Source organism: Lagopus leucura, unplaced genomic scaffold (genome assembly GCF_019238085.1).
Source record: "Lagopus leucura isolate 7727_CA_CO unplaced genomic scaffold, USGS_WTPT01 Super-Scaffold_100022, whole genome shotgun sequence".
In the NCBI taxonomy this organism is placed as follows: Eukaryota; Metazoa; Chordata; class Aves; order Galliformes; family Phasianidae; genus Lagopus; species Lagopus leucura.
The window spans coordinates 2,821,798-2,848,641 of NW_024962275.1; the positions used below are offsets into that span (position 1 = coordinate 2,821,798).

Sequence of the window (26,844 nt, forward strand, 5' to 3'; positions counted from 1 at the left end):
ATAGGTTTGCTATCGGAACAGAAACAAAACAAAACCCCAAACTGAAGTGGTTCTCCAGGTGCAGTTCCAGCTGCAAGTACATGGTTAGTCATGAGTCCATAATGCGGGGCCAGACTTCTAGAAATGTAGAGGTAATGCTGATCTGTCAGCTCTATGCTGAATAATCCTCCATGACGTCGGTCTTAATTTTGGCAGCTGTTTGCTTATTTACTTATTTAAAGTGTGTTTCCTCAATATTAGCATTTGTTTCTTATATTCATTTCTCCCTTTTTTTTTTTCCCTTTTTTTTTTTTTTTTTTTTCAATTTTCCTAAATCAGTTTCTAAACAAGGATGGACTACAACTCGTCGGACCTGATGACGTGGAAGAGGGTGACATTGTAAAGTATTTGGTGCCCGTTGTTCCAGGCATAGAGGGCCCGATCCTTGGGGTTGTAGTCCAACATGGAAATGTGCGAGTACTTGTTTTGGAACGGGATGTCGATGTACTCATAGGTAGAGGCGTTGGTCTGGTAGGCGTAGTGCACCTTGGTGCCTCCCGAATAGCCATTGGTGACGTAGAGCGTGCCGCAGATGATGAAGGCCTCCCCAGCGCTGCGTTTCGGGTAGCTGGTGTTCCAGGTCTGGAGGCTCTGCAAGGTGTTGGGATCCAGCTTGCTGATGACGATGTTGCCCGCATTCTGGTTGGTGGCATAGACGGCCCACAGCCCGTTCTCATCCACCATGAGGTCGATGTCCGAGTGGCCGCCCCAGGCGTAGTGGTACATGTTGTTGTAGCCGGCATAATCCAGGCTGCGAGTCTTGAGAATGGTCTCTGTTTTCAAGTCAAACCTGATAATTATGTGGCTTTGGTATTTATTGAAGTAGATAGAGCCATTGTAGACCACTTGACCAGTGCCTGACCATGGGTGAGGGAGACGGTGAGAGGTAAAGTTGTCGGTGTTCATGAAATCCGCCATGGATTTGTACTCGCGGACGAAGCGGTTGTTGTGGTAGCTGTCCATGTACCAGACCTGGGCGAGCAACAGAAACACGTGGGGTTAGGGAACAGCAGAGACCTCCTATCAGTAAGGCAGTCCTTCGCCTAGGATGCTAAACCCAGAGTGTGCTGCTCGGGGCCAACCTCGTTGAGGCACCCGCTGGAGAACAACATCCCCAAAGCCTCCTGTGCCCAGAACAAAGCTCAGGCTGTCACCCCAAACTCAACAAGGAATGGAGAGAATGGCAAATCTTTCCTGAAGGTAAGCTGGCATCTCTCCAGGACTGGCACTGTCCCTCCAGAGGGCAAGCAGCACCTTTCTGTGGCTAAACCCTACAGAGATGCTGCCTTCCTCTCCTGTAAGCCCCATTACTTAGTAAATTACAGCAGCTGCTGTGCTGAGCTCTGTTAATTTGGCATGCAGGAGCGAGGAACACAATCGCTCATTGTCAGGGAAATGCAGGCAAAGTCCATATTGGTTTAAAAATCATACACTTCCCCATCAAAAGCTTAAACCAACACTGCTGAAATACAAGAGACAAAGACATCAAAATGTTGCTATCAGGAGATGGGAGAGAGATTTCAGATCATGATTTAAACGCCAGTTCGCCAGGGACACTGTCTAGACTCCTTAAAAAAAAGAGCTTTTGTCATCTGAAACCAATTCAGAGGCAAATGCTAAAGCGGTGCAGTTAATATCAAGAAGAAATATCCGTCCGGTGAGTGACACCCTGTGTGCCTTTGCTGCCTAAAAAAAAAGATAGCTGCCTTCTGTTAAAAATGTTTAGGAAGGAAAAGAGGTAAATGAAATGGCAGCAGGGAATGCCTTTAAGGATGCAGATTTCAGTAAGGCTCCAGAGTGAGCTTGCTTTGCAAAATGTGATCACAGCAGCTCTGCGGTACAGCCATCTCCAGGGTCCATTAGAGGAGCAGACAAACATTTACACACAGAGTGTGCATCCTGGGTTTGGCTGCAAGGCCAAGTGAGGGCTGCAGGGAACTTCAGACCCCACTCAGCCCTGCCCTGGAACACAAAGAATGAGTGTGGCAAATTGCTCTCACCTCCCCAGTCTCTGTGAGGAGGGCTTCAAAAGCTCAGGAAGGAAAGCATGGATGGCCCTGAGCACAAGGCAGAGATGTGCCAGAGCATGGGAGAGCTTCCACTGACAGACGTGGGGCTGACAAGCATTATTCTGCTAAAGAAAAGCCTGTGTTCAACCAGTTAGGAAAATTACAAAATAGCCCTGAAACTCATTGTCTCTCTGCTGCTCACATTTCATTATTTGGTATTAAATAATTAATACCAAATATTCGTTCAGTTTTTAGACAGGGAAAGGGAAGATCACAAGAGAAGGAAACCTGGTTATCAAGGCGGCAGGATGCAGAGATATTTGTGCTGTGCAGAAGCAGAGGTTGAGGGATGGATGGCCTCACGCTGCCAGCTGCCTCTGAGCAGCTTCTCCTGCACTGCCCTGCCAATATGCATCAATCCCTGCGCTCAGCATCTGCCGCCGGGCTGCTCCTGTGCGACTTGCAATTTTGTTCAGTTGTGTTCAATGATTTCATGACACGAATAAATGACCATGAAAACCACCGAACACCTCCCGGGGTTTGGCGATGGAAGATGGATATGATGAACTGCCAGGCCTCTCCCCACAGCTTCCCACTCAGCCAGTGGAGTTCTCATAAGCACGCATTTGTAACACAGTTCACAATTCATTTCATACACACACACACACACGGTTGTGAAGCCTGAGCTACACTCCAGCGAAAGCTGCTCCTCTACACACAATAAAAATAATCCACAGAGAAGGTCAGGGGCAAAAGTAAAAATAATAAAATATTGGCTTGAGATAAAACTCTCTAGGAAGATCGTTAGCACATAATTAATGCACTTCAGCTGCCACAGATCTGTCTTTTGATCTGCCTTTGCAGATGTGTAAATCCTACCTAACCCCATTACTGCTGAGGGATGCAGCAGACACAGCCTGAAGGGACGAGTCTGTCCCTCTCTCATGAACCAAATGTGGGCAAAACCTACCTATTCTACTTCATATTTAGGGTTGTCTCTGTTTAATAACCTTAGAAGACAGAGGTGTCGTACTGGGGAGCCAGTGCCAACCAGTTGGCTGCTGGAGGACCTCAACCGCCACCTCACGTCACTGCTGCTTCACTGCTGCACGTCCCCAGGCAATGCATCGTGCTGGGGTGGCTTCTGCAGAGCATCCCTTGTGCTCATGGCTGCAGAGAGCTGGTCACAGGGCAGGCTCTCAAAATAGCTGCCTCTATAGAGCCCGTGCTGGTGCCTTCATCCTTTGATGAGGGCTGCTTTGTGCAGCAGGGAATTGCCCTGCAGCCAAGGACTGTGGTTTTTGTTATGTCTTGCTGCCTGCAAATCTGTAGCAAGCACTCGAGATATTTTCCATTCCATCAGTCATGGGAAGCCTGGATTGATTTTCAGCCAGTTATTGACCTCCTACCTCCTTGGGATCAAAATTGAATGGTCTGAATGAAAGGAAAAACAACAACAAAAAAGACAAAAACAAAGCAAGACAAATCCCTCTGGCTGCAGCCAGTTAATTCCTCACTACAGCGCAGGTGGAGGACGGAGGACAAATGGAGTTTGATGACGTTATCGGGGATGCTGGCAGCAGAAGAGCAGCGAGGGCCAACAGCATGGGCTTCTTCACTCCTCATGGCTGCCAAACCCACGTAATACTCGATTTTCCTTCCCCAGATCTCCTGGGGACACCCAGGACCACAGGGATTCTTACCTTGTTCTCTCCCTCTGGGGCAAGAGGGTCCGTCATCCATGAGCCGAAGCGGGACCCCGAGGTTTTAATTGTGATTGGGTCACTTATCCCCGTCAGCTTGCCACAAGCTGAAAAAGAGTGCAAGGCTGGTGAGCACCACTCCCAACAATGCTTGGGCACATGCTTTCTAATGCTGGGTCTTTCCCTGCCGGACCCCATTGCCCCCCATCCCAGCACTCCGAGAAGCTGTGTTGTTATTTAATTAAAGGCAATTAGGCTGAGAACAACTGCCGGGTGGTTTATGGTTGTTCCACATCTTTTAACAACAATTGTCCTTATCGCACTGCCCCAAGAAAACAAGCCTTCCCACAGCAGCTGCATGCTCATGCTGCAGAATAGAAAATGAGAAGAGTTAGCCAGGGTTGAGCAGCCAGGTGGAGAAATTAGCTGAATAGCTCTGCTCATTTCTGCTATAATAGAGTGGATGCAGCCGAGATAAAAAGACAGTCGTGTCTACTCCAGCCCTGCTGGAAGCAACACATTTGTTACAGGTTATGCAAAGGAGAAAGGAGGAAAAAAAAGGAAGTGGGAAATTATAGGTGATATAAATCTCTCTTCCTTGCAGAAACAATCTCAGGATTCTACCAGCCGCCTGCCCTGCTCTGATGTGTCTGCATGCTCAGGGGCTGCTGAGGAGAGCCCCTCCTGTACCATTGCCAGCCCCAGGAGCCAGATGCTGGTTTTCTTTTTTTCTTATTTTTCCTTTTTTTTTTTTATTACTGCTATCCCCAGTTTCCACCAAAGCTGCCATTCCCATCTTCCCAAACGCCGTCATTTTAACATATGTGCACTCCAGAATGACAGGAGGAGGCACACAGTGGGATGTTGCAGGATGGGCTGTGTTCAGCGTGGAAAGCTCTACTGCTACAGGAGCAATCATTGAAAACCCAGACACATCCTGCACAGAGCAGTCCTGCAGCAGCACCCCCTGTGAGAGACAAGCAAAAGTCGGCACCCAATGTTTGGCAGCACCCAAAGCTCAGCACAGGTTTCCTGATGTCTCCCCTGGGATCTCATCCTACGTGGTGCATGCAGAAACACTCAGCTTGGGAGGAACCACTGACAAAGGGATGGAAAGGGTTAAAATAATGAATGCTTAATGTCTGGTAAATTCCCCTTGCAGAGGAGCCCTAATCACAGATCTGCTCCTTGCTGCCTTCCATTATCACCGCCCCACATTGCTGTCACTTTCTCTCTTCACTTCCATTTCCCTGGAGAGAAAGGTTGTATAAAAACACGTTGATTAAAAAATAAAAAAGTAAAAGGGGAAAAAAAGCCGTATCAGCTGATAAAGGTAAACTAGTCTTGTTTGCACCATCTCATACACATTTGGCACATTCACAGCAGCTCTCCAGCCGTGCAAGAGGGCTGCTCTCATACAGGACAAGGCACTTATTCAGCATAACCCCACCAGAGGCATCAGACACAAGGGAAGATGCCCCAGATGGATCACAGAACTAAAGGGTTCCTGGACCCCAGGAGCCAGGTCCCTGCAGCTCTCATGAGGTTACCCCAGGGGATGCACAACTACAGCCTCTGTGACCCTCACTCTTGTCTGCTCCCACTGAGGTGTGCACCACATTCCTAATGCCATCAGCTTTCTTCCCTCTTTCTATGGGGCTAGCAGCCACCAGCAGCAGGAATATCACTGAGGGCAGAGAGGACTCGGTCTGCTGCCACTTTTCCTTTGGCTGTGCTGCAGTTCAGACCACGGCAACGGCTCCCAAGCTTGGATTCTCACTTTTCCTAGCTCTCAGACTGATTCTCTCCAATATTTCACTAAAGAGAAGGAAGGCAAAGACTGTATTCACAGCTTATTTTCCTTCTGGGACCACTTTCAATGCTGAAATGTGACCAGTGAATCTCTCAGGGATGAATGTGCACCAGGGAAGCACACTCTGCTGCCCATTGCTTGAATCCATCACTAGAATAGGAAGCTGTGGACAGCAGTTTGGGGGCACTCCTGAAGGTTCTGCTTTCACTCCATTTTCCCTTACTGGGAACAGATGCCCACAAGGATCTGGGTGCCTCCTGGGAACCAGCACAACTCAGCCCCTTTGGAGGCCCTGCAGGCTATCCCAGCTCCAAACCACCTTCCTGCAGCTGCACGCATCAGCAATACAACACAGCACAATAAACACACAACCCCTTCCCCTGCCCACACCACCAGCAGCAGACAACACGCTTTGAGCCAGCTACAATGACCACCATCCCCCTCCCAGGATGCTAACAGCCCCACTCCTTATTTTCCCTGAGATCCAGCCCACCTGCAGGTGATGTTTAGCAGCTTGGCAGCAATTTACCACCAATGCAGTCACCTGTGCTGTGCTGCCAGGCTCTGCTCAGGCAGCACCCACCTGTCCTCCCAACCTGCTCCCAGCACTGGGGATGTGGGGTCATGTCTTACCCTCATCTCCATCACCCCAGCCCAACCCAAACACTTTGGGCACAGGCCAGCAGGACCTGGCCTTTCCCAGAGGGGAAAACACACTTGCTCTTCCTCCATCCACCAGGATTGTAGGCTGGGATTTTTTTTGCAAGAGTTTGGGAAAGCTCATGGCATTGGCAAACACGAGCCTACAGAGCTCAGCTGAATGAAATCCCCCTTGATTCAAGGAGTGCCAGCTCCTTCCCTCTCCCAGTGCTCTTCTCAGGGTAATGGAAACGTTAAAATCCCTACATAAATAGTGTTCTTTAAGAATGTAAACAGCACAACAGATTGAACACGCTGTTATTGATCTCTTTTTTCCCTTCACATGCACACGACAGGGTTAGGAAGTGTTTTCACTATTGATCCATCAAGAACGCTTAAGAAACCCCAAATACAAAAAGGACCTTGTCTAAAGAGAATGCTGCTGCACTGCTGAGCATCAGGGCTCCCTGGGGAGGTGAGGTGGGCAGGAATGCAGCACATGGCCTCTGCCTCCTGGTCCCCTGCCCTGCTCTAGCAGGTGAATGCAGGTAAGCAGCCTTGCTGCACCATGCAGGAACAAACGAAGCTGAAATGTGCTACGTGAGACTCCAGTGCATCCCTCTGAGCACATAATCTGCAGCAAACAACAATCCTGAGCAAACAGGGTCTTACCATGTGCCAGCAAAGTGCCTGTAAGGTTGTTACCTGAATTTAACTCAATTAACTCCTATTTGCACTGGTTTGTGCTCCAGAGCGATAAACAACATTGGGCATTCAGCCTGTGCTCTTTGCTGCTAAATGACCAAATAAATCACCCTCCTGGTGAGCAGCAAAGCCTCCCAGGAGAACCCTTTTGCAAGAGTCAGAGTTGGTCTCTGTGCACACACAGGGGTGCTGCAGATCCCCAAGGCACAAAAGCTGCCTGGGATCACCCCAGGGCTGGAGGAAAAAGAAGGAGCAAAGCCAAAGCTCCCAAATAAAATCTAAATAATAGTAATAATTTTAAAAGACAACAAAACTTTCTAGAAAAAGTTGCCCACAAGACCTCTCCATCCCAGCTGCCTCAGCCTTACCTGGGCCACTGGCTTGGTCAGGTGTCCCACTGGGAGAGCGTGAACGTGGGGGGGATGCAATGAGCCCTGAGCTGAAGGGCTGAACAATGCATGGGCAAACTCAATGTTTTTGAAGCCCTGAGGTCCAAGATGGTTTTGTTGAAAGACCTGTCCCAAGGTAAGCAATCCCATGGCCCAGGTGTAGTTTCCTGGTCCTGCTGCCATCCTCTCTACCCACAATGAACAGCTTCTCCTGCTCCTCGAGGGATGGGCTGAAAGTGTGGGTTCTCACACGGCACCATCTCCTCCCATAAAGCCACCTCTGTGCCCAGGGGCCTCTCCAAAATTAGAATGAGAGGGAGAGCTGGGAAGGGGAGCAGGAGGTAACAGAATGGGAAGGCAGGGAGGCGGCTGCCCGCGGAGGTGTGGGGGTGCCTAGAAACAAGCAAAAGCAATTCCAACAGTGGAGACACGCGAAATGAAACGTTACCTTGCCAAGGGTATACAGTGCTGAGAAGAGATCAGCTCTTCCTTGAAGTTACCTGAGAGTGTAATTTCATATGTGCTACCAAAATAGACTGCGGAGCAGTTAATGTGTTTAGATTACCTAAATTGCTTAACGAGAAAGTCAATAATGGAAGGAGAAATTAAATCAAGGCAGCACGAGGGCAGCAAGCAGCGGGGAGATGCGCACTGGGAGGCAGCCCCCTCCCTGCCCCTCTGCCCGGTGCTGGGTGTCCCATCCTGCCCGGTGTCCCAGCCGCGCCAGCACGTCATGCTCTTCTCAACAGGGGGGGGGGGTTTGCAAGATGCAAAAGGAACAAAGGAAACTGATTTTGCAGCCTGCACACGCACTGCTTAAAGCGGGGTGCAGGGACATTCGCTGATGCGCCAGGTCCAGGTAGCAAACAGCTTAGACATCGATGCATAAGCAGAACGGGCGCATGTGTTTGCTTTGCATAAGCGCCGCTTGCGTTTGCGCACGTCGCCGTCCGCTTATGCAAACGCTGCAAAAAGTCACATGCCTACTTACGGGCCTGATCCTGAAGCACTTGCACCGTGAGCAACATCAGGCATGCAAGCAATCCCCAGCAGGACAGCTGGCAGGGTGAGTGTTGCTCGCAGCACAGGTGCTTGCAGGATGGCGCCAGGCTGCAGGGCTCCCCTTGCGAGGTGCCTGGAGATGGCCAAGCCGCATCTCTGCCTGCAGCCGGGAGGTGTGTTGGGACATCGATGGTGTTTAGCCAGTGCCACCATGTTGGTCTGAGCCTACCTAATTTTTGCATGCATGCACGAAGCCTTTCTTCAAGATTTGACACTCTGTTCTGAAGCTCTTCGTAGTCATAGGCGCCAATCTCTTCCTGGAGTTCGTTTAGAACTGACGTCAGATTCTGGACCTCCTCTTTAAACTGCAATACCAATTTTGCATCGGCTTTGTACTCTTCCAACACTGGTATCAAAGGCCTAAGTTCCTCCATTTTCGCTTTTATTGCCTGCAAGGTTAAAATAAGCTCGATTCAGTGCTATGCGTGCAAAAATCTGCAACACTCTGCCTTGACCTGGTTGCTTCCTACGTGAGTGCAATGTTCATATCCCCACAATTATTATCATTAAAATTACTTTAATCATTATTTTGGTCCGAATGACGTATTGGAAAGAACATATTAAACAGGCTGCAGAACACCAAAATATTTGGGAAAGGCCTTTATTTGTCATTTTTAGAATGCAACATCTTAGGGTTACATGCTTCAGATCACATACACAAAGAGTTCTTTTTTTTTTTCTTTTTTCTTCCAAAATAAAATAAAATAAAATAAAATAATATATATATGCATTGACAAGGGTTTCAAACTATTCATGAAATGCATCTACAATTGCATGCAAAGGAAGATCTCGGTTGTGTGGTTCAAGGCTCCTTAGTGAGATATGGTGCTAATTTGGAAAATAATCAAAAAAAAATAAATGCATGGTGCAAAATGCTCTGTGGCCCTCTTTTCATGGTTACATGGGAGTGAACTGCTTCTTCAGTCACTGCAGCATTGAAAAAACTTGCTTTTAAGTTAGCCCTGTAAGCAAGAAAATGAAATACTGTTGAGGATCTAGCTCGCTAACCTGCCTTATATAGATAGCCATTCATAGACAATACGGAACTAAAGAGAAAGAACACAAGATCTCCGAACCACTCACATCTCAACACTGGCATTAGCAGAAACAAAATGCTGTGCTGTTATTTCAAGTGGTGCTTTGGCAGCAAATGAGACAAAAGCTCCTGGCCGTTTTCAGACTCGCCATGAAAAGCGTAAAAATCCAAGTCGTTATCAAGTTTATTTTGCAGGAATTCAGGCTTCTTTCTGTATTTTGGCTTTTGAATTAAATGGAGGCCTGGTTTAAAGGCACAGTATGCAGCATTTTGTTGAAGATGCTTTGCTCCAGCAGCTAATGAGCAGACATAAATATGCATGCACCTGCCCGTTAATGAAGCATGGCAGCATACAGCATACACCTGGTGCTCCTGCCCTGACCCCATCCAGAGCAGGGCTCAGAATCTGCCTGGCTGCTGAAGCAGCTCTGGAGGTGAAGGGGACCAGAAATTGTCCCTCAGCATCATTTCTTTCCATCCCATCCCCTCCTATTTAAGCCAAGAGGCTTTCCCTCTTGCGCTCTGCACGTGGGGCACGTCTTTATTTTCCTATCTACTTTGATAACTGCTGCAAGTTCCCAGGCAGGCACTGGGGAGGGTCAAACTCATCAGAATGAATAAGGAAGAAGAGAAAGAATCTCATGTTTAACTCTGCAGGATGAGCCTGGCAGGCCAAGCAGGGGGTCCTGCAGGTGGGGAGGGCAGGAGTTGGGGCCGGTGGGAAGTTCTGTGAGCCTTCTTCCTAGCTTTTATTGTGTCATCGTGGTATTTAACAAGCTCTTTAAGAAATAGCTGGCTTAACACACAGGTCAGCTTGTGCAAGCAGATGGGAATCATGTGGTGGGAAGCATCCTTGGATTTCAGTAGAAATCCCTGCCATTTGTGTTTATGGTTCATCCAAAATATTACTAGAATTTGGCATGACAAGTGTTGCTGACAGCCTCTTTCCAGCAATTTCACTTGGTCTCACTCATGTGACTGAAAGTTTGCTGCAATGGCAGCATCATTGAGAGGGATGATTTTTCCACTCCTAATCTATGCACATCACTCACTGCAAAGCCCTGCCAACGCTCTTACTTCCAAACCAGACGTTTGCACATCCTTCAGATGCTCCGCTGGCCATCCTGAGGACAGCCAAAGAGCTGTAAATTCCTTTTTAAAATTATTTTTGGTGGGGTTTGTTAGCTTGGCTGATTGCCCCATGGATGCAACCCATGCCAAGGAGGGCAGTGATGTGCTGAGAGCCTGGTGTGGTTTCCTGTGTGCTGCAGAACCTGCTTGCTAAGGCTCAGCTCCAGGCTATTGCAAACCTTTAGGTTCTTCCTAAGGAGAACAGGAGTAGGAATGGGGGTAGGGGGGTGCCTGCCTCTGCCTGCCCTCATCCTGCCCAGAGTCCTCCAACACGGAGCTAGCTCTGCCATCATGGGAATGCAGAGATTTTGGCTTTTACCCTATAGGAAAACGCTCTCTGGCCGTGCTTTGGATAGGGGGGAGCTGAGGGGAGCTGTGAGCACAGCCTGCAGCTGGGCTGCAGTATAGCAGGGGCTGCCAGGCTGGGACGCCGCGCTACGCCTCTGTTAGCAGGTTGGAAAGCAGACATACCTTAAACTGCCTTGCCAGGTGCTGCTTGTGGCTTTCTTCCACTTGCTTAAATTTGGATTCCAGTCCTCTCATCTGGTTTTCCATCTTCTCCACGTACTGTAGGTCTCGCTGGGTCCGCCTGTCCAACACCTCTATTGACTGAGACATGTTTTGCACCTGCCAAACGAGAAGGGATGAGTTACAAGGGAGCTGCACCACCAGCAGTGCAGATGCTGCCCTTTGCTTGGAGCCAAAGTGGCAAAAGGGTAATCAGCAGATGCATTATTTACCAGCTCATCATCAGCATCTCTCAGTATTATGACTCCATGCTCTAAAGCACAGCAAACTGGTTTCATCACTGTGTACTCTGCTGCGCTGCAGAGAATAATTCAACAATCACACATGCAAATAAAGGCTGTAGTCAACTATAAAGTGCATTTGTAGTAATGGCTTCTTCGATAGGCACAGGATCATAGAATCACAGGATGTCTGATTTGGGCAAGAAGAGCCCATTTGGAGCACATCTGACTATGACAAACACTTCTGCTGAGGCGTACGTTATCATTTCTTCACGTGAGTGATGCACACTGACTGCCTAAGTGCAAGCTTTACTCCCAGCTAGTAAAACTTCATCACTCCAACAGTCTCACTATTTATACAGCATCTGCCACAAGCAGTGCAGCTGCAGGATGAGGTGGCTGGAGTGTAATAGGTGCAGCCCAGGCTCCACTGATGCCCCTTCTTGCACCCCCTGTGTGCACCTGCCTGGCTCTGCTGCAGAGCAGATGCAAGGAAGCTGGTGGGCTTCTGCTGGTGCCAGAGGGGCAAGAAATGGAGGGAAATGGGAGCTGGAGTGACCTGGTTTTGAAGGCTGGCTGTCAGCTGATTAACTGAGATATTTACCTCTCATTCTCAGGCTCTGAGAGGGTAAATGAAGCACTGACTTAGGAAAGAACTTACGCACGTATTTAGCATTAAGCAATGGATGCCCCTGATCAGCAGGGGTTCTTGGGTTTGTACTGCACTTAGCTCAAGGAATGCTTTCCACTGCCATAGTGCCCATAGAAATGCCCCTATTGGCATTGCAGGGCTGATGCCAGTGTTCAAAATGAATCAGGCATCTAAGCCTGGTGCCCAGACATCCTGCTCCAAGCCTCTCTGAGAATTTCAGCAAAGCCTGAACATGATCCCAAACAGTCTCTGAGAATACCCTGCAAGCCACTTCCCAGAGCCCATGAGTCTACTTCCATTCCCATCCCTGGTGGAGCCAAATACAGAAAGAAATGGGGGGCTCAGAGGCCTCTTTGTGCCCCAGGGAGGGAGAGGAAAGGCCTTGGACAATCACAGCTGATCTGCAGCCTCTCCTGATAGATGCTCTTGTGCCAATAATCCAGACCACCTTCCCGTGAGTCACGCTGCATCTGCACAGCAAAATTGTTTCAATGAGCTGAAATAGACATGACTGGTAAGGATCATACAAAATTGATCTCGTTTAGCCCACTAATGCCCAAGCTTGATGAAGGGCCAAGCTGCAGGCAGTCAGACAAGAGCAGTTCTGCATGGGTACGCTGATGCGCAGCAGCACCCCGGCCCTGCAGGTCCTATCAGACAGAAGCAGGCTGCAGGGAATGAATCAGCCCCACGGCCAGGCTGCTGCTCTGAATCACCTCTGGAGGAGCCTGCCTCTCCCCCGACTGCAGAGGAAATGAGCTTCCTCACACGTCTCTAAACTGAGACAACTAAAATTAGCTGCTGTGCTATTTCAGGATGCGCTCTACGAGTTCAGCCTCCCGCTATTTGCTGCCTGTATTGTTTTCAGGCAGGCAGGATTCTGGCCAGACTTGTAAAAACTCATCTCCGTCATTCCTGATCCCTGACAGCAATGTGTGCTCCATCATCTGGAGATCTACTCGTTTTCCCTCATTAGCATATTAAGCCCTTGATCCAGCAAAGTACTTTGGCACACGATTAGATTTCAGTGAGACTTCTCCTAGCTTAAACTTAAGCACGTACATAAGTGCTTTAATCAACTGAGACCCAAGGATATCGTCTCAGATACCCTCAGCTTCGTCCATTACTTTGCTAACATCAGCCAAAATGCTTTTTGCCCCATTGGTTGAGCACACACTCTCAACACGAAACCTTGTTTTCCATCAAGCTGATTAGAGAGACAAACCCACCTCAGGGAAAAGAGTCAATTTTAGCATTCAGAACAGAAATTTGATACAAACCAAATATCCAGTTCTGTTCTTGCTCTCTTGGTTAGTACTGAGCTGTTTCAGAAGTAAACCAGAGTAGCTGAGAGTCGGAATTGGCTTGATGATCCACTGTTGGGTTTACATGGTCAGTGCCCCATCATTTTTAGCTCTGCATTTTAGCAATGCCCCATCATTTTCTGCTCTCCTGTGATTCTATGATAGCTCTGCTATCAAGCTTTTTCTACCCACTCTGGGTTTTGGAACAGGATGAATGTTTGGCTTGAGCTTGGGGTAGCTGGATAACCAGTGGAGAAGCCATAGCAGGAGGCATCTCAAGGGAGATTTTGGTACTCAGTAGGAATGATCGGCAGAGATAGCTAGCTGTTAGATTGGGATGTGCAAAGCCCTTCCCGTAAGGACTGCAGAAGGCAAAGTGAAGGCTGAGATTACTATGCACCTCAGAGCGAATATCAAAGGAACAAGAAGAGCTGCCTAGGCTGGAGATAAGCACTGGCAAAGAGCAAGCGTTGGCAGGAAACGAAAGCCGGTTCAACTGTCAAAGGAGGAAGCCCTCCCAGATAACAAGGCCAGGTGGAAAAACAAATAAATAAATAAATTCCTATTTGAAGATAAAATATAATCTGCTCATGAACAGGATCCCAGTGACGTGTCGGTCTGGAGGAAGGCCAAGATGTGGCCTCAGCACCTGACGCACGCAGGGCTCGGCACGAGCAGGCCAGTGATGCCAGCGATGAGCTCAGCCACGCGGGGCTGGGGCTGCACAGTTTGTGCATGGCGAGCAGCCCGTGCTCACCTCCGCTCCTGCACCTGCTGCTCCTCAGCCCTGCCGGGTGCCCAGGATTCACCTGCAGCTCCCATGTGTGCAGGTGCCCGTGTGCTGAAGGCTGGTGGGGTTGGCAGCTGTGAGTCTCCATGCAGTGATTTTTGCTCTGGGTGGTTTGTGTGCGCGCACGCACAAAAGCAGCTTCCTTCTGGCCCTTGGAAGCAACGCCTTATGATTTCTGTAGGTGAGTGCCAGGTCTCCTACTTTGAAAATCCAACCAGAATTGCCTTCCTGGCACATTCTGTTTCTTCATCTGCTGGCAGAGAGAAATCCGGAGGTGAGAGCTTTCTCAAAACAGGAGTGAAAATGTCAGATGGGGGAAGGAGCATCCAGGCCTGACATCCTCCCTGGGGAGCCGGGAGCTCTCCTCTGCGGATCCATTTTCCCTATAGAGGGATTTGCATTCCAGCCTCGATCGAGATCAGATGTCTGGCACCAAGAGCCCACTCTTTATTTTGGGGTTTTCATATAGGTTAGCGTAGGAGTGAGCTGCAGACGGAGCAGCAGGCAGGTAGAACTCGCCTCTCAGCCCACTCCTCCCTCACTTTACTCATTGGCAGCCGGAGAGCTGCGTAAGGGAAAAATCCCCGAGCGCTCACGCCGTGCGCTCTGCAGCTGCTGCTCCTCCAGGGCCGCTGCACTCAGCTCAGCCTGCTGTTAGCAGAGGGCATCGGGTCAAAGCCCGCTTGGTTTACGCATGTGAGCAGCTCTGGGAGCACGACTGGGCTCCAGCACAGCACTCAGCGCCTCCCAGCCAAACGCACTGCCCGACCCATTGCTGTTAGAGCTCAGAGAAATAAAGCTTGAGCTTTGGGATTATTTTCAGAAGCCGATGGCACAATCAGAAGTTTCAGGGCTAAGTTTTTTCTGGCTGAGTTTATTGCCCTTATCACATAGGAAAATCAGTTTGGTGTGGGCTTGATGCAGAGATGAGTGATAAATCAGCTTTGTGAGAGCACCAGGGTACAAATCACTTGGTCATGCAACACATGCATGAGGGCACCAAGGAGCATTACAGACCCAGAGCACGAGTGCACTTATATTTTGAAGAGAAGAGCACCATTTTGCATGAAACAGCATTTTTTAACGAAATCTATTACCTGGAAAGCTTCTCGTTATCAGGAACGTGTCCCTAATGAGATTCTTTGATCTCTTTGGACAGCAGACTACTAAAACTAATCAAATGGATGTCAACGTTAGAAGAAGACGACCATGAATTGTCATCTCTCTGCTATTTGATGCTGACAGCTTGCACCGTTTTGTGCGACCTCTTCTCATATCAGCTTGGCTGGGAGTGCGTGGGCTTCGTTTTGTTTTAAAGTCTCATTGAGGCTCATCCTTGTGATGAATAGAAATTAATGCATCCCTATTTCTTTTCCATTTTATAAACTGTCGCGATTCAATATCTCTGCTTTGGTCTCAGCAGTTTTAACCCGACCTCAGGACGTGGGCTCTCCTCCTTTCAGAAATACTCAGATATTTGTCCTCCTGCCTGATTATTCCCCGCTGCACCGACTGCACAGCTCTGCCTTTTCTGGAAACGAAGGCTCAACCCATCTCCCTCAGCTTTTCACCCCCTTCACACCATGCCAAACCACCCCCCCTTGCCCAGAACACATCAGCCGTTACCTTTTCTAATAGTTGTCTCAGCTGCTTTGTCCTGGCATCACGCGAGCACATCGTCTGTTGAGGTGCCACCACTGTGCATATACAACGTCCCTCGCTATCCTGGGCAGAGCTGTAGACCTGCCAGCTTTCCTCTGGGTTGGTAGGCAACACCTGATTGACACAGGGGAAAAAAGGGTTAAGAAAACGGGGGGGCTCCGCGGGGATGGGTGAGGAAGAGGAGGGAGGAAGCAGCACGGAGCTGTGCAGCGAGAGGAGGGATGCTCCGAGGAGGAGCAGGATTCACTTGTAATGCAAAAATATGGATCGGGGACAAATGAAGGAAAGGTCTGAGAAGAAGAGATGGAGCACACAGGGCAATGCAAGAGGGGAAGCACGGACACAGGGGAGCATGGACACAGGGAAGCCGCATCGCAGAGGCTCAGCACCGGGTGCCAAACCAGCCAGCACAGCTCGTGGCTGGGCTGTCATCACCACACACTCGGGGTCTCCTTGAGGCCGTGAGCAGGATGTGCCCGAACTCACAGGGAGGGCACGGCGTCTTGGCTGAGAGCTGAGCTGTCGCTGAGCACCTGCAGAGCCCTCCTGGAGCCAGCGATGCAATACGAGGAGTCACATTTCCTCCATCCTCTGCCAGGCTCTCCCGGGGACGGGGAGCTTCTTCAGGACAACCATTCCCCCCTAAACGCTCCATAGGTCAGGACCCCACGGAGCACACAGCAGCAGAGCAATGCAGCACGGGGCAGACGACCACCATTGCTACCACAGCACCCGGGACACGCTGCAGCTCCAAGCGCTCTCCCCGTCCTCCCCGCACCACTCGTGCTCCCCAAAGCTCTCTGATCTTAACTCCCCTTTCATCTCCCAGCACTTTGCAAAATACATTATTTAGTCACAATTCAGCGTCTGATCACTTTGAAGGTACCACTGTTTTGCCAGCCAGAAGGGAAATGTTCTTCCTGCTATTTCAATGCACTACAAATAACCTTGCAAACACCCATGTGCACAGGCACACACTAGCGGACAGACGAGTAATTTAATCTAGCTAAAACAACCAGAAAAAAAAAAAAAAAGTCTCATTAGCCTTGATAAGATGGAAAAATCCCAGCTTCATTCACAATCAGCAGAGGCACTACAGGAAACAGCCGCTTTGAAGCAGCAGAGCTGTAAAGCGGTGGCTCTGCTGTGAGGCACAGGCGTGCAGCCCGGAGGTGAAAGGTACCCGTTTTTTTCCTGCTGTGGGAAGGCAGACAGAAGGATCGTTTCCCTCTGCCATTTCCAAAGTGCCAAACCCGGGCTCCGTCCCAGCCTTTCAGCAAAACAGGGACAGCAAACATAAGGCACGACCGAAATACGCCGCAACTGCTCCGCTGCATTTTCCACCCCATTAACGCCTATTGATTAAAGGCAGGGAAGCAAACGAGATTTTGCAGGACTCGCACCTGCTGTCCCAAACCGTATCACTCAGAGAAACAACCACGAGGGAAACTCTGCGCTCTCCCGGCTGATGGCGTTGGGAAGCATCCGTCTCACTCCCGGGGTCGGGGATGGACAACCCAGCACCGCAACCCCGCATCTCCTACCACCCCAAAACGTAACCCCGTCATCCCGGGGGACCGCAGAGTTGCCTCTCCCCTTTGCACCGCTCTCTGCAGCGGGAGGCTCGGGGGTCTCATAACGAGATCCACCCCCCTCTCCCAGGCGGCTGGGCAGGTCCCGGGGCTGGGGGGCAATGAGGCACGGAGGGATGGGGGTGACCGGGGGGTGCTCAGGCGGGAGCTGCCGAGGGAGGTAGGGATGCTCCGGCCAGCCCCCCCCCCCCCCCGCCGCCCCCTGCACTTACTCCCGTGCTGCGATCCAAGGTGCCGCCCGAGGCCGCCGTGAGTTTGGTGGTGTTGAGCCCCACGAGGGAGGGCAGCGTTTGCGACATCCAATTGGTGATCATGGCCATGGTGCTGAGGACGACTCCAATCTTGAGTAAAGGCACAGACATGTCTGCGGGGGTGGGCGCCAGGCACCCTTCATTCTGCACCGGCGCCGGGCTCCATGCCGCTGGGGACGGGCTGCGACAACCGCCCGACGGCCACCACCACCGACGCCTCTCGCCGCCGGCCCATCGTCCGTCTCCTCGACGCGGTCCTGCCCGGCGCTTGCGGTGCTGCTGTCGGTACCGGTGTTGGAAGCGGAGCGGGGCGACTTCCCTCCGCCCGCCGCCACCGGGCGCGCCCCAACCGGAGCGGTGCGGAGCGGAGCGAGCGGCTGCAGGAGGCGGGACGGGAGCGGGGAGGGAGGAGCGGGGGGGCGGGAATGTTCGGAGAGCTCAGCCAGCCGGAGAGCCTGCGGAGGGTAGAAAGAGGGAGGGGAGGGGGGGAGAAGAGCGAGAAGGAGGGGAGAAGGGATTGGCGTGGGGGGCGGTGGGGAGCTGAGGAGGGAGAAAGGATTTGGGGAGGGATTTTAGGGAGATGGATTTGGGGAATTGGAAGAGAGGAGGGATGGAGGGTGTAAAGATTTAGGGAGAGAGCTGGGGAGAAAAAGGGAAAGGTTTAAGGAAGGGGGGAAAAGACTTGGAGAGAAGGGGAAAGATTTGAGGAGCGAGGAAAAGGTTTGGGAAGCGAGGGAGACATTTGGGGAAAAGGACCAAAGCTGTGGGAAGACGGAAAAATTTGGGGGAGAGGGGGAAATGGGGAGGAGGCGGGAAAGAGCAGCAGGGCGGAGGAGCGGGGCGGGGGCGGCTCCCCCGGTGCAGCGGGGCTCCGCTGCGGCGCGGCGTTATGGCGCCCCCTGGTGGCCGCGGGCGGCGCTGCGGTGGAGCGGGGCGGTGGGTTCGCGGCTTCGGGCATCCCGTGGGAGCTGCCCCGTATTTGTTCAAAGCGGGACAAAAGGAGCTGCTGTCAGCGACGGGGTGAAGGAGCAGCGCTCTGCCAGCCGTGCCCGCTGCTTCGTGATCTGTACACTGCCGATGGGATGGCGGCTTTGCTCCATCCAGCTCCTCAGCATCAAGACTTGGCTCGTTATCATTTGCATGTTCGGAAGTGTCCCAGTGGCTTTGAAACCAAAGTCTCAGCCAAGACAGATCTGAGAGCCCTTGCACATCCTTCTCTGAGTGAACCTTTAAACACCCCGTGCAAAGCAAATTATGAGATGAATCTCCTGTCCCTCTCCAGAGGATAGGAGTGAGCCCGCTTGCTCCATTGCTACATCAGCCTCAGCATGATGGGGCAGCCACCAAGGCCCTGCTCCATGTCACACTGCATGTGTATCCCATGGCCATGGCACCCCCAGCATGTCCGCCCAGCTGGAGTCTTTCAGACAAACCCCAAATCTGCCCCTTCTGGTACAGTTCCTCTCCTGGTGTAGCTCCTGCAGGTGGTGGAGTCACAGCCCCCTCCTTACTGGCTGTGAAGGTGCTGATGGATGCCCCAAGGCTTTGACCCACCAGCATCTTTGCCATACAACATCGAGATTGGTGTGCAGAGCAAGAGCCAAACAACAGGGAGCTGAGCCCTGAAATGTATTCACTGCATAGAGCTGCTTCTGCAGAGAGTGCGAGGCAGTTTCAGAAAAGCACTGACATGAATGCACATTCAGCAAGTCCACCAGGTGGAGAAAAAGAGATGAGTTAGAGTGCGAGCACTGGCACCAGATCGGATTCTGTCCTCCCTAACAGCGTGGAGCAGAACCAGACACTGTGCATGCCCCAGGCTGCAGCAACCCAAATGCCCTCCCTATCCCTCACCACCCAACACCCCCAGCACTGCTGCCACTGCCCTTTTCCCCACTGCTCAGGACAGTGCATCCCTAACCCAGGTGAGACAGCCAGCAAGCAGATCGACCTGCTGCAATGAAATCCATGAGAAAAGCACTCCTGCCTCTGGGTCACACCGTGTCCTGCACCTGAGCAGCTAAATGACCTCCATCCCATGAAATGGGCTTCGCTCAGCCCAGACTGTCCTCAAGCTTTTGGGCATCCTTCTCACAGCAAAGCTGCTGTCAGCCCATGCAGCATCGTGCCTGCAAAGTGGCCAGCAGCAGAGAGGTGTTTCAAGCAGGAACAGTTTCTTTAGGCAGAAGCCTCATACAGCTCTGACCTTTTAGAAAAATAATCACACCTCTCATTCTGCTCCAGTTCAGCTCGTGCTGTGCTCAGCACTGTGCTCAGACCCTGATTGTGTGCCTGATTTCATACCATGTAACACCGGAGTGCTACGCTGAAATCATCCTAATGTTCATTCTGAAACTAAGCTGCAAGAAAAGTTTGTTCCTTGTGTTTGTCAACTGCAAGTGCATACAAAGTGAATTAGACCTACAGATCCTTCATTGCTTAACGTTGCATCCAGTGAGAGGAAAAAAACCACAGCCTTGCTGTGGATTCCATCAGAACTGAAGACAGATTCGATTCCTGCCATTGCACACGGATGATTTCGTCTGTGAGATGCTGCTCTTGCCCATGCTGTGCTGCAGTCAGCAGGCAGGATGACCACTTCTGTCACCTCCAGACCTGAACTAAATGAGCTGCAGACACCAAAACGTCCTTCCTGCTCCTATGGCTTTAAAAGCATGAAACCAGCACCAACAAAAAGACAACAAACCCCAGTAAGAGCACAAAGCTTATGCAGAACACCTGGAACTGCACCCATGCTAGAGCAAATCAGGAGCAATGAGGGAGGGCTGACAGCACTCACAGATAGGCATCAGGGCAAAGCAGAGACACATGTTGTAACCATATTGTTAAGCTTGCTGCTATAGCACTGGTTTTGCTGAGCTGGTCGAGTTCACCTTCATCCTGATTGCTCCATTTCGTATTGCACAGAGCACTGCATTAAAAAAAGGCTCCTGATGGCCCTAAACTTTCTCTGTCCTGATGCATTTGCTGTAAGCACCTTCCCTGCAAGAGCAGCTGAGGGCAGGCAGTGAGCAGCAGGAGAAGACAAACTGCTGGGGAACAAGAGATCCCATTTGCATGCATTTATTCTGAAGGCAGAAAGAGGAGGGAAGACAGATAAAAGCCAATTATAGAGTCTTCCAAAATAGCTGCTTAGTGGAAAATTCCACTGCTTGCAAGAATTGTTTTCCGGGTGGTCGTGCAAAATGCCACCGTTTGCCTCCATGTCACCCTCTGGGGTCAATGTTTGCCAACGCAGCCACACGTGTGTGAGTGTGTGCGAGTGTGAGTGCGTGTGCAGCACACGGCGGTCACTGTCTCCCTCTCCTGGCTGGCTCAGAGAAGAGGTGCTGAAGTTTTTCTGTCCTCCCCACGCTTACCCGGACTTTTTTCCCAGTCCCCAAGATGGGGGTCTGCAGATTTGCACGGCGAAGGGGGGAAGGGGCTGCTTTAAAAGACGTACGGCTGTACTGCGAACATCTGCTGGCTCTGTGCATCCCGCCCGCATCCTGCCGGCCCCTCGTCCCGCCCCACCTCCAGGCGTTGTGTTGCACCGAATAAGCAGCACGGACAGCAAGAAGGCAAACAAGCAGCCGGGTGGAAGGGACCTCAGCAGCTGCACGGGGAGAGGAGGTGTCTGAAATCCCTCTGCACCACGGACCAGGAGGGCTGTGAGGAGCTCCAAGCGGTGGAGGCGCCTGGCCCCGATGGGACAGAATCGCCCTCACAAGGCAGCACACACCTTTGGAGCATGAGACAATCGTTTGGTGGGATCTCAGCAAGTCAGGACTGCTGCAGCAATAAATGTTGCTAAGTTTCCCCAATCTTTGAGTCTGACTTCAACCCTTTGGCTGTTTTTATCAATCTTTGCACTACCATCACACACACAAACCTCATTTCTGGGACTGGATCCCATCATCCCAGCACAGAGCTCAATATTCCCCTCCCATCACAGGCAGGATCCAGAAAGCCCATTGCAGCTGCAGGAGCTGAGACAACTCCTTCTGCACACAGACCACTCAGCAATCTTCCCCTACCTGTAGGCTGACTTGGGATGCTGCCTCCCAGCTGGGATGGGGAGGGGCCTGGCAGCCAGGGTCTGGGTCATGAAAAGACCCAAAACCCCCATAGAGAGACATCAGGATGCTGGGACCTGGCCTCAGTTTTGGGACAACAGCGGCAAGCACTGGCTGTGGTCTGTAAGAGAGGGAGGATTCAGACTTTGAGATACTCTTTCCCTGTGGTTGGGATTTGCTGGTGCTAAGAGGCAGTGTGGATTCTGCTTTAATTTCCCCAGGTGCAGCTTTCATTTTTGGGGGGACAACTTGACCAAGTCAGGTCATCCCAAAGCACCCACCTGAGTCCCTACAGGCAGCCAGCCCCAAAGGGATGCTCCATCCCTGCCCTGGTCCCTTTTTGTGGCACCCTCACAGCAAAGCCAAGCCAACACTTATCAATCATAACTCAAGAACTAGCTTCTTCCATTGCCAATGCGACCTACAGCCTTCATCTATTTAATTCACTCAGCTAGTAATTAGTTTTGTATTACTTTACACAGCGATGCTAATACTGATTACAAGGGCTGATAACTCGAGTAATAAATACAACCCAGGGCTGAAAATTACCTTTCTTTTTTTATTGGTTAAAGCTGAAGTTAGTGAAATGAGACACAAATTGGTTTATGAGACGAGGCAGCTGCTTCCTGGTACGGGCTGCAGATTTGCTGCTTAATCCTACGGGGTTCCAACAGCAAAGAGAAAAACTCAGAGCAGGGAATGAGAGGTGATGGGCAGAGAGGCATGGGGTCACACAGCTATGGGAGGGGAGCGCATGGTGCAATCCCAGCCCAGCAGGGCTGGCAGCTCTCTCCCTTGCCCTGAAAGTAACACCAAGAGACCTGCTCTGCTTTTAGGAAAATCAAGGGCAAATTTATGTTTTTTCTTGTTTGATTTTTTCCTGACCTGCAGAAGCACCAGCTGTTTAATAACTCCCCAATCCAGGAGTGCATTTCTCCCTGTGTGGTTTCAATGGTTACTGGGGAAGCAACCATCCGAGCATCAGCTGCACTGTGAAACTCTGAGGAGCGCAGAGGCTTTCTCTGATGATAGCCCAGTAACACCAACATGGTATGACATGAGCTTGCCTAAGGTATGACAAAGGGGTTGGGTGCACAGACAGACAGACGAGCATACAGCAAAGCACACAGCAGCCTCTCTGCCAATACTCCTGGCTGTCGTACAGCAGCCAAAACTCTCTGCCCTGGCAACTCTAATCTGCACACTAGAAGCAGACAAGGGGGTGGGGGGACAGATTCTTAGAGAGCATAAGCTGGCTCTGCTGCTCATGGCCACCAGGAGAGCTGTCTGGGCTCTCCTGGAGAAGAAGCCTGGTCACTTTGCCCAGGAAGCCCTTTGCCTTTGGCAGCAAGGAGGAATCCCAGAGCATCATGCAGGTCTCCCTCCTGCTGCCCCCAGGGCAGGGATTTCTGCAAAGTGCCAAGATATGGGGGAGCATGTGGGGGCAGCTTCCTCTTTTCTCACAAAGATAAAGCCACCATTACTTCAGGCAGGTCCCAGAGCCCTACATGCTCCCAGCTGGAGAATGGGGGGAACCACTGGAGGATGCTGCAGTACAACCCCCCGCTGTCCACAATAAGTTTTCCCAGCGCAAGGACAGCCACGTGCTCCCCTTCACAGCTGCCCTCTCCCCATTTCTTCCCTGATTGTGGGCTGACTTGTCAGAGACACTGCAGGGAGGGAGAGGAGGGGATGGCAGCAGCTTCTGCATTGACAGGGAAAGCTGCCTAAACCAGCAACCTGCCTCCCTGAACCTCGATCCCTCCTCCCCTGGCACAGGATCTCCATAGGGGATGGGAGAGACTCCACACATGCAATGGAGATGTGAATCTGGCACTGAATTAAACGCTGAAGACACCGAGCTGGGCGGTGCCCGGAATGAAAGGCATATTTGGGGATTGCATCTGGCAGCTGTGCTACTGAAATGAGATGCTAAAACTCTGAAAGGGCTCTGCAGTGCCAAGCGAGGTAGCAGGCTGTGTGCCGGTGAGCGGGGCCTGGCAGAGCAGCTCCCTGCAGGCAGCAAACCAGCACGCAGCCCTGGCTGCATTCAGCCCAGCACAGCCACAGCTTTGGCTTCCAGCAGCTCAGGCTGGGAGGTGACTGCTCAGAATCAGCCAGCCGTGCTCAGCCCCGCCGTTCTGATCCCTTGTTGCCACCCTGATTTAAAGTCGGGTGCGAAGCTGGCGCGTTGTGGGCACAAATAGGGGATGCAAGGAAAGGAAAGAGTAGCCAGGCACAAAGTGAGACAGACCATCTTTGAACAAAGCACAGAGCGACAGAGACTGACAAGGCCAAAAAAAGGGACGACAGCACCTGGGATGATGCACCAGTGAGTGAGGTGTACAATTTATGGGGCAGGAGGTGATGCTGGAGAGGCAACGGGGAAGGGGACAACCCTGCAGTGCTGCTTGGCTCCCCCAGGCTGTTGCTGGGGCCCTGCAGGATGCCCCTTTCTGCAGGTCTGCAAGTGATGCTGGCAGCTCCCCGGCTGCTTTGTCCGGCACAACGCATGCGCGGTGCTGCACACATCCTCACATACAATGGGCTTCTCATGGGCACTCACTTGCAGTTCTCCTTCCTCCTCACTCCTTCTCATCCACAGCCTGGATGTCAGTGCCTATCCTATCCTTCCCCCTCCCCCCCTTCCTAATGTTTTCCATCCCAGACCTCCTCCGGAGGGCTCCATGCAATTAAGGCAGCTCCGTCTCGAGCCGTTCCATCGAGGGGAGGGGAGGCAGCAGAAATAGTCAGAGGGTGCAAAGCCCTAAAGGAGAAACTTCAGCAATAGGGCAGCGACAAGAGAGCACTGTCAGCTGGAGAAAGCAAGAAATAATCTACCTGCAGCAACCAGGAGGAGAGCTCGGCCACTAATTGCTTCTACAAGAAGCAGCTTCTACTCCCCTCCTATTTACAGCATCTTTTCCTTTCTTCATTTTTGCTCCTAGGCAGCATTACAATTAACCCCCCCAATCTAGAGCATCCTCTTGCAACTACTTTTCTCCGTTTCCCACTGCCTTTGAAAACAAAGGAGCACCACCTGGCTGCTTCATTCTCTCCCCAGTGATCTGAAGGGAGTCAATAGGAGTTTGATTGCCACTCGCGAGGGATGTGCCGGTGCCTCCCCTCCTGCTCACTCCGTCCAGGGGCCAGGCAAGTAAAAACAGGCATTAAAATCCCATTTAAAAAAAGGAAAAAAAAAAGAAAAGGGCGGAGAGAGGGGGATGTACGAGGTGCTCATCTCTCCCACGAGCCACAGAAGGAAACGTTGAGGGACATTTAAATGTCACTTCAATATATGTATGTATGTATATCAGCACAACTGCCCCCACGGGAGCAGCTGCGGGAGGAGGAAGGCGAGCAGCGCTGGGCACCGGGGGGCGATGGGACGCACCGACCGAACTTCGCCGAGACGGGGGGGGGGGGCACCTACGGGCCCCGCAGCCCCGGCTGCCAGCATCCCAATCCTCCCCCCATCCCTCCTTCCATCCCGCATCCCGGCCGCAGGCTTTCAGCATCGCGGGGATTCGCTCTACACGAGGATTTTGGTTGTGGATATTTTTTTTTTTTTGGTGCGTCTGTGTGTGCGCTGTCGAGGTTTAATAGAAAATGGCGTTGGGGAGAAAGGATGGGGGGGGGGGGGGGGGGTGAGAAAAGCAAGAGAGGCACCTACTTGAGTGAGTTCTGTGCCCATCAGGATGAGGAAGAAGAGGGTGAGGAGCTTGCTTGCCGGTTGCATGTCTCGCGGGCAGCCCTAAGCACCTTGCATGCAGATCGCCGCTTCGCCGCCCTGCGCCGATCCCCGCTCCTCGCTGCCTCCTCGCTCCTTTCTCGTCAGGGGGATTTTAATTACAAATTAAAAAAAAAAAAAAAAAAAAAAAAAAAAAAAGGTAAAAAAAAAAAAAACCAACCCCAAAAAAACCCGATTAAAAAAAAAAAAATACAATCAAAATAATCACTGAAATTCTCCGGGCGACTCTCAGCACCCCCGGGAAGCAATGCAAGAAATCTGCTTAGCAGAGCCTTCACTTTGCATATTTATTGGGATCCCAGTTTCAATCCGTACTGGCTCTCTGGCAATTTTTTTTTTATTATTTATTTTTTTTTAATGGCTCCCCCGATCGGAAGGCATTTGCGAGGAGAAATTCAGCGGAGCACGAAACGATTATCTGTGCTATTGCCAAAAGTTTGCCTTGAAAAGGGGGGGGTGATGAGGAGAGGACAGGGATTTTAAAAAAAAAAAAAAAAAAAAAAAAAAAAAAGGAATCGGTAGGGCTGGCTACTAGCAGGGGATGGCTGTGGAACAGGATGTGACATCAACTAAGGCGGGGGAAATTTAACTAAACACGGCAAAGGGAGAGGGGGAGAAGGAGCCCGGGGAGCTGCGGTGGGGGAGCGCCGGGGGCCGCGGGGACGGGAGCGGTTTTAACCCCTTCCGTGCCGGCCGGACCTCGCTTCACCCGGGCTGTACCCGACCCCGGGCTGCAGGGTCTCATGCTGGAAGTGTCAAATCCCCGTGCAAAGGTCCTGACCAGAGCAAACCCTCCCAGAGGGCTCTGAGCAGCCTCTGCTGGAAGGCTCACAGCCCAATTGGTTTGGTAGGAGGAAGGGGGTAAACCTCGTGCTGTGCATCCTTTGCTCCCAATACCCCACAGAGGCTCTGTTGGTGTGCCCAGAGCTTGGCTAGAGAGGGTATCACAGGCAATGCATACCTCACACTGTGCCCTTCTCAGTACCTGTGGGAATGATACATCCATCCTCCCCCTTTACACACGTCCCAAATGATCTCCAGCTCACAGCTTTCCCAGGACCTCATGGATGCTGTTAAGTCCCACAGTAGCTGGCAGAACGGGCTGACAAACACCATTACCCCCTTTTTCACGTGTGAGAAATGTGATGCACAATGTCTGCCCTTAATGAGTGCCTTAATAGAAATCACTTGCCACTGGCATCCCCACAAGAAAGTCCCCACAAGAGGACTTTCCTTCCTTAAGTGCTCATTTTGGAGCACTTCTGCAGCAGTCCTGTGGCAATGGTCACTGCTGGAGTGGGAGGTGGGCTCCCTGAACTCCCCATCAAAGCAAAGGGTGGAAGGCAAAGCATTTGCAGCCCAGTGACACTAAGCTGGGACTCAGCAGGGCCAGGCTACTGAGATCAAACTGCACAAAAGCAGTGTGTTGCCATCAGTGGGTGCCCAAAGGAAAGCTTTGTGGCTGCAGTAGGACTCACCAGCATCCATGGG

At 51.4% G+C, this 26,844-nt stretch overlaps 1 protein-coding gene across 2 annotated transcripts; it reads right to left on the reverse strand.

The window, feature by feature from the left end:
* Positions 1 to 264: 264 nt before the first annotated feature.
* Positions 265 to 25,461, reverse strand: OLFM1 (olfactomedin 1). Of its 2 annotated transcripts, none has more exons than XM_042879359.1 (6): positions 25,276 to 25,461; positions 15,648 to 15,797; positions 10,998 to 11,153; positions 8,529 to 8,748; positions 3,752 to 3,858; positions 265 to 1,011 (listed from the first exon to the last, which is right to left on the reverse strand). In XM_042879359.1, exons 1-6 carry the CDS (start codon positions 25,339 to 25,341, stop codon positions 337 to 339), a joined length of 1,374 nt encoding a protein of 457 aa, XP_042735293.1. In that variant the 5' UTR covers positions 25,342 to 25,461; the 3' UTR covers positions 265 to 336. The 2 variants fall into 2 exon arrangements, with proteins under 2 accessions (XP_042735293.1, XP_042735292.1); XM_042879358.1 differs by lacking the exon at positions 25,276 to 25,461 and adding an exon at positions 17,488 to 17,745.
* Between the last annotated feature and the right edge of the window lie 1,383 nt (positions 25,462 to 26,844).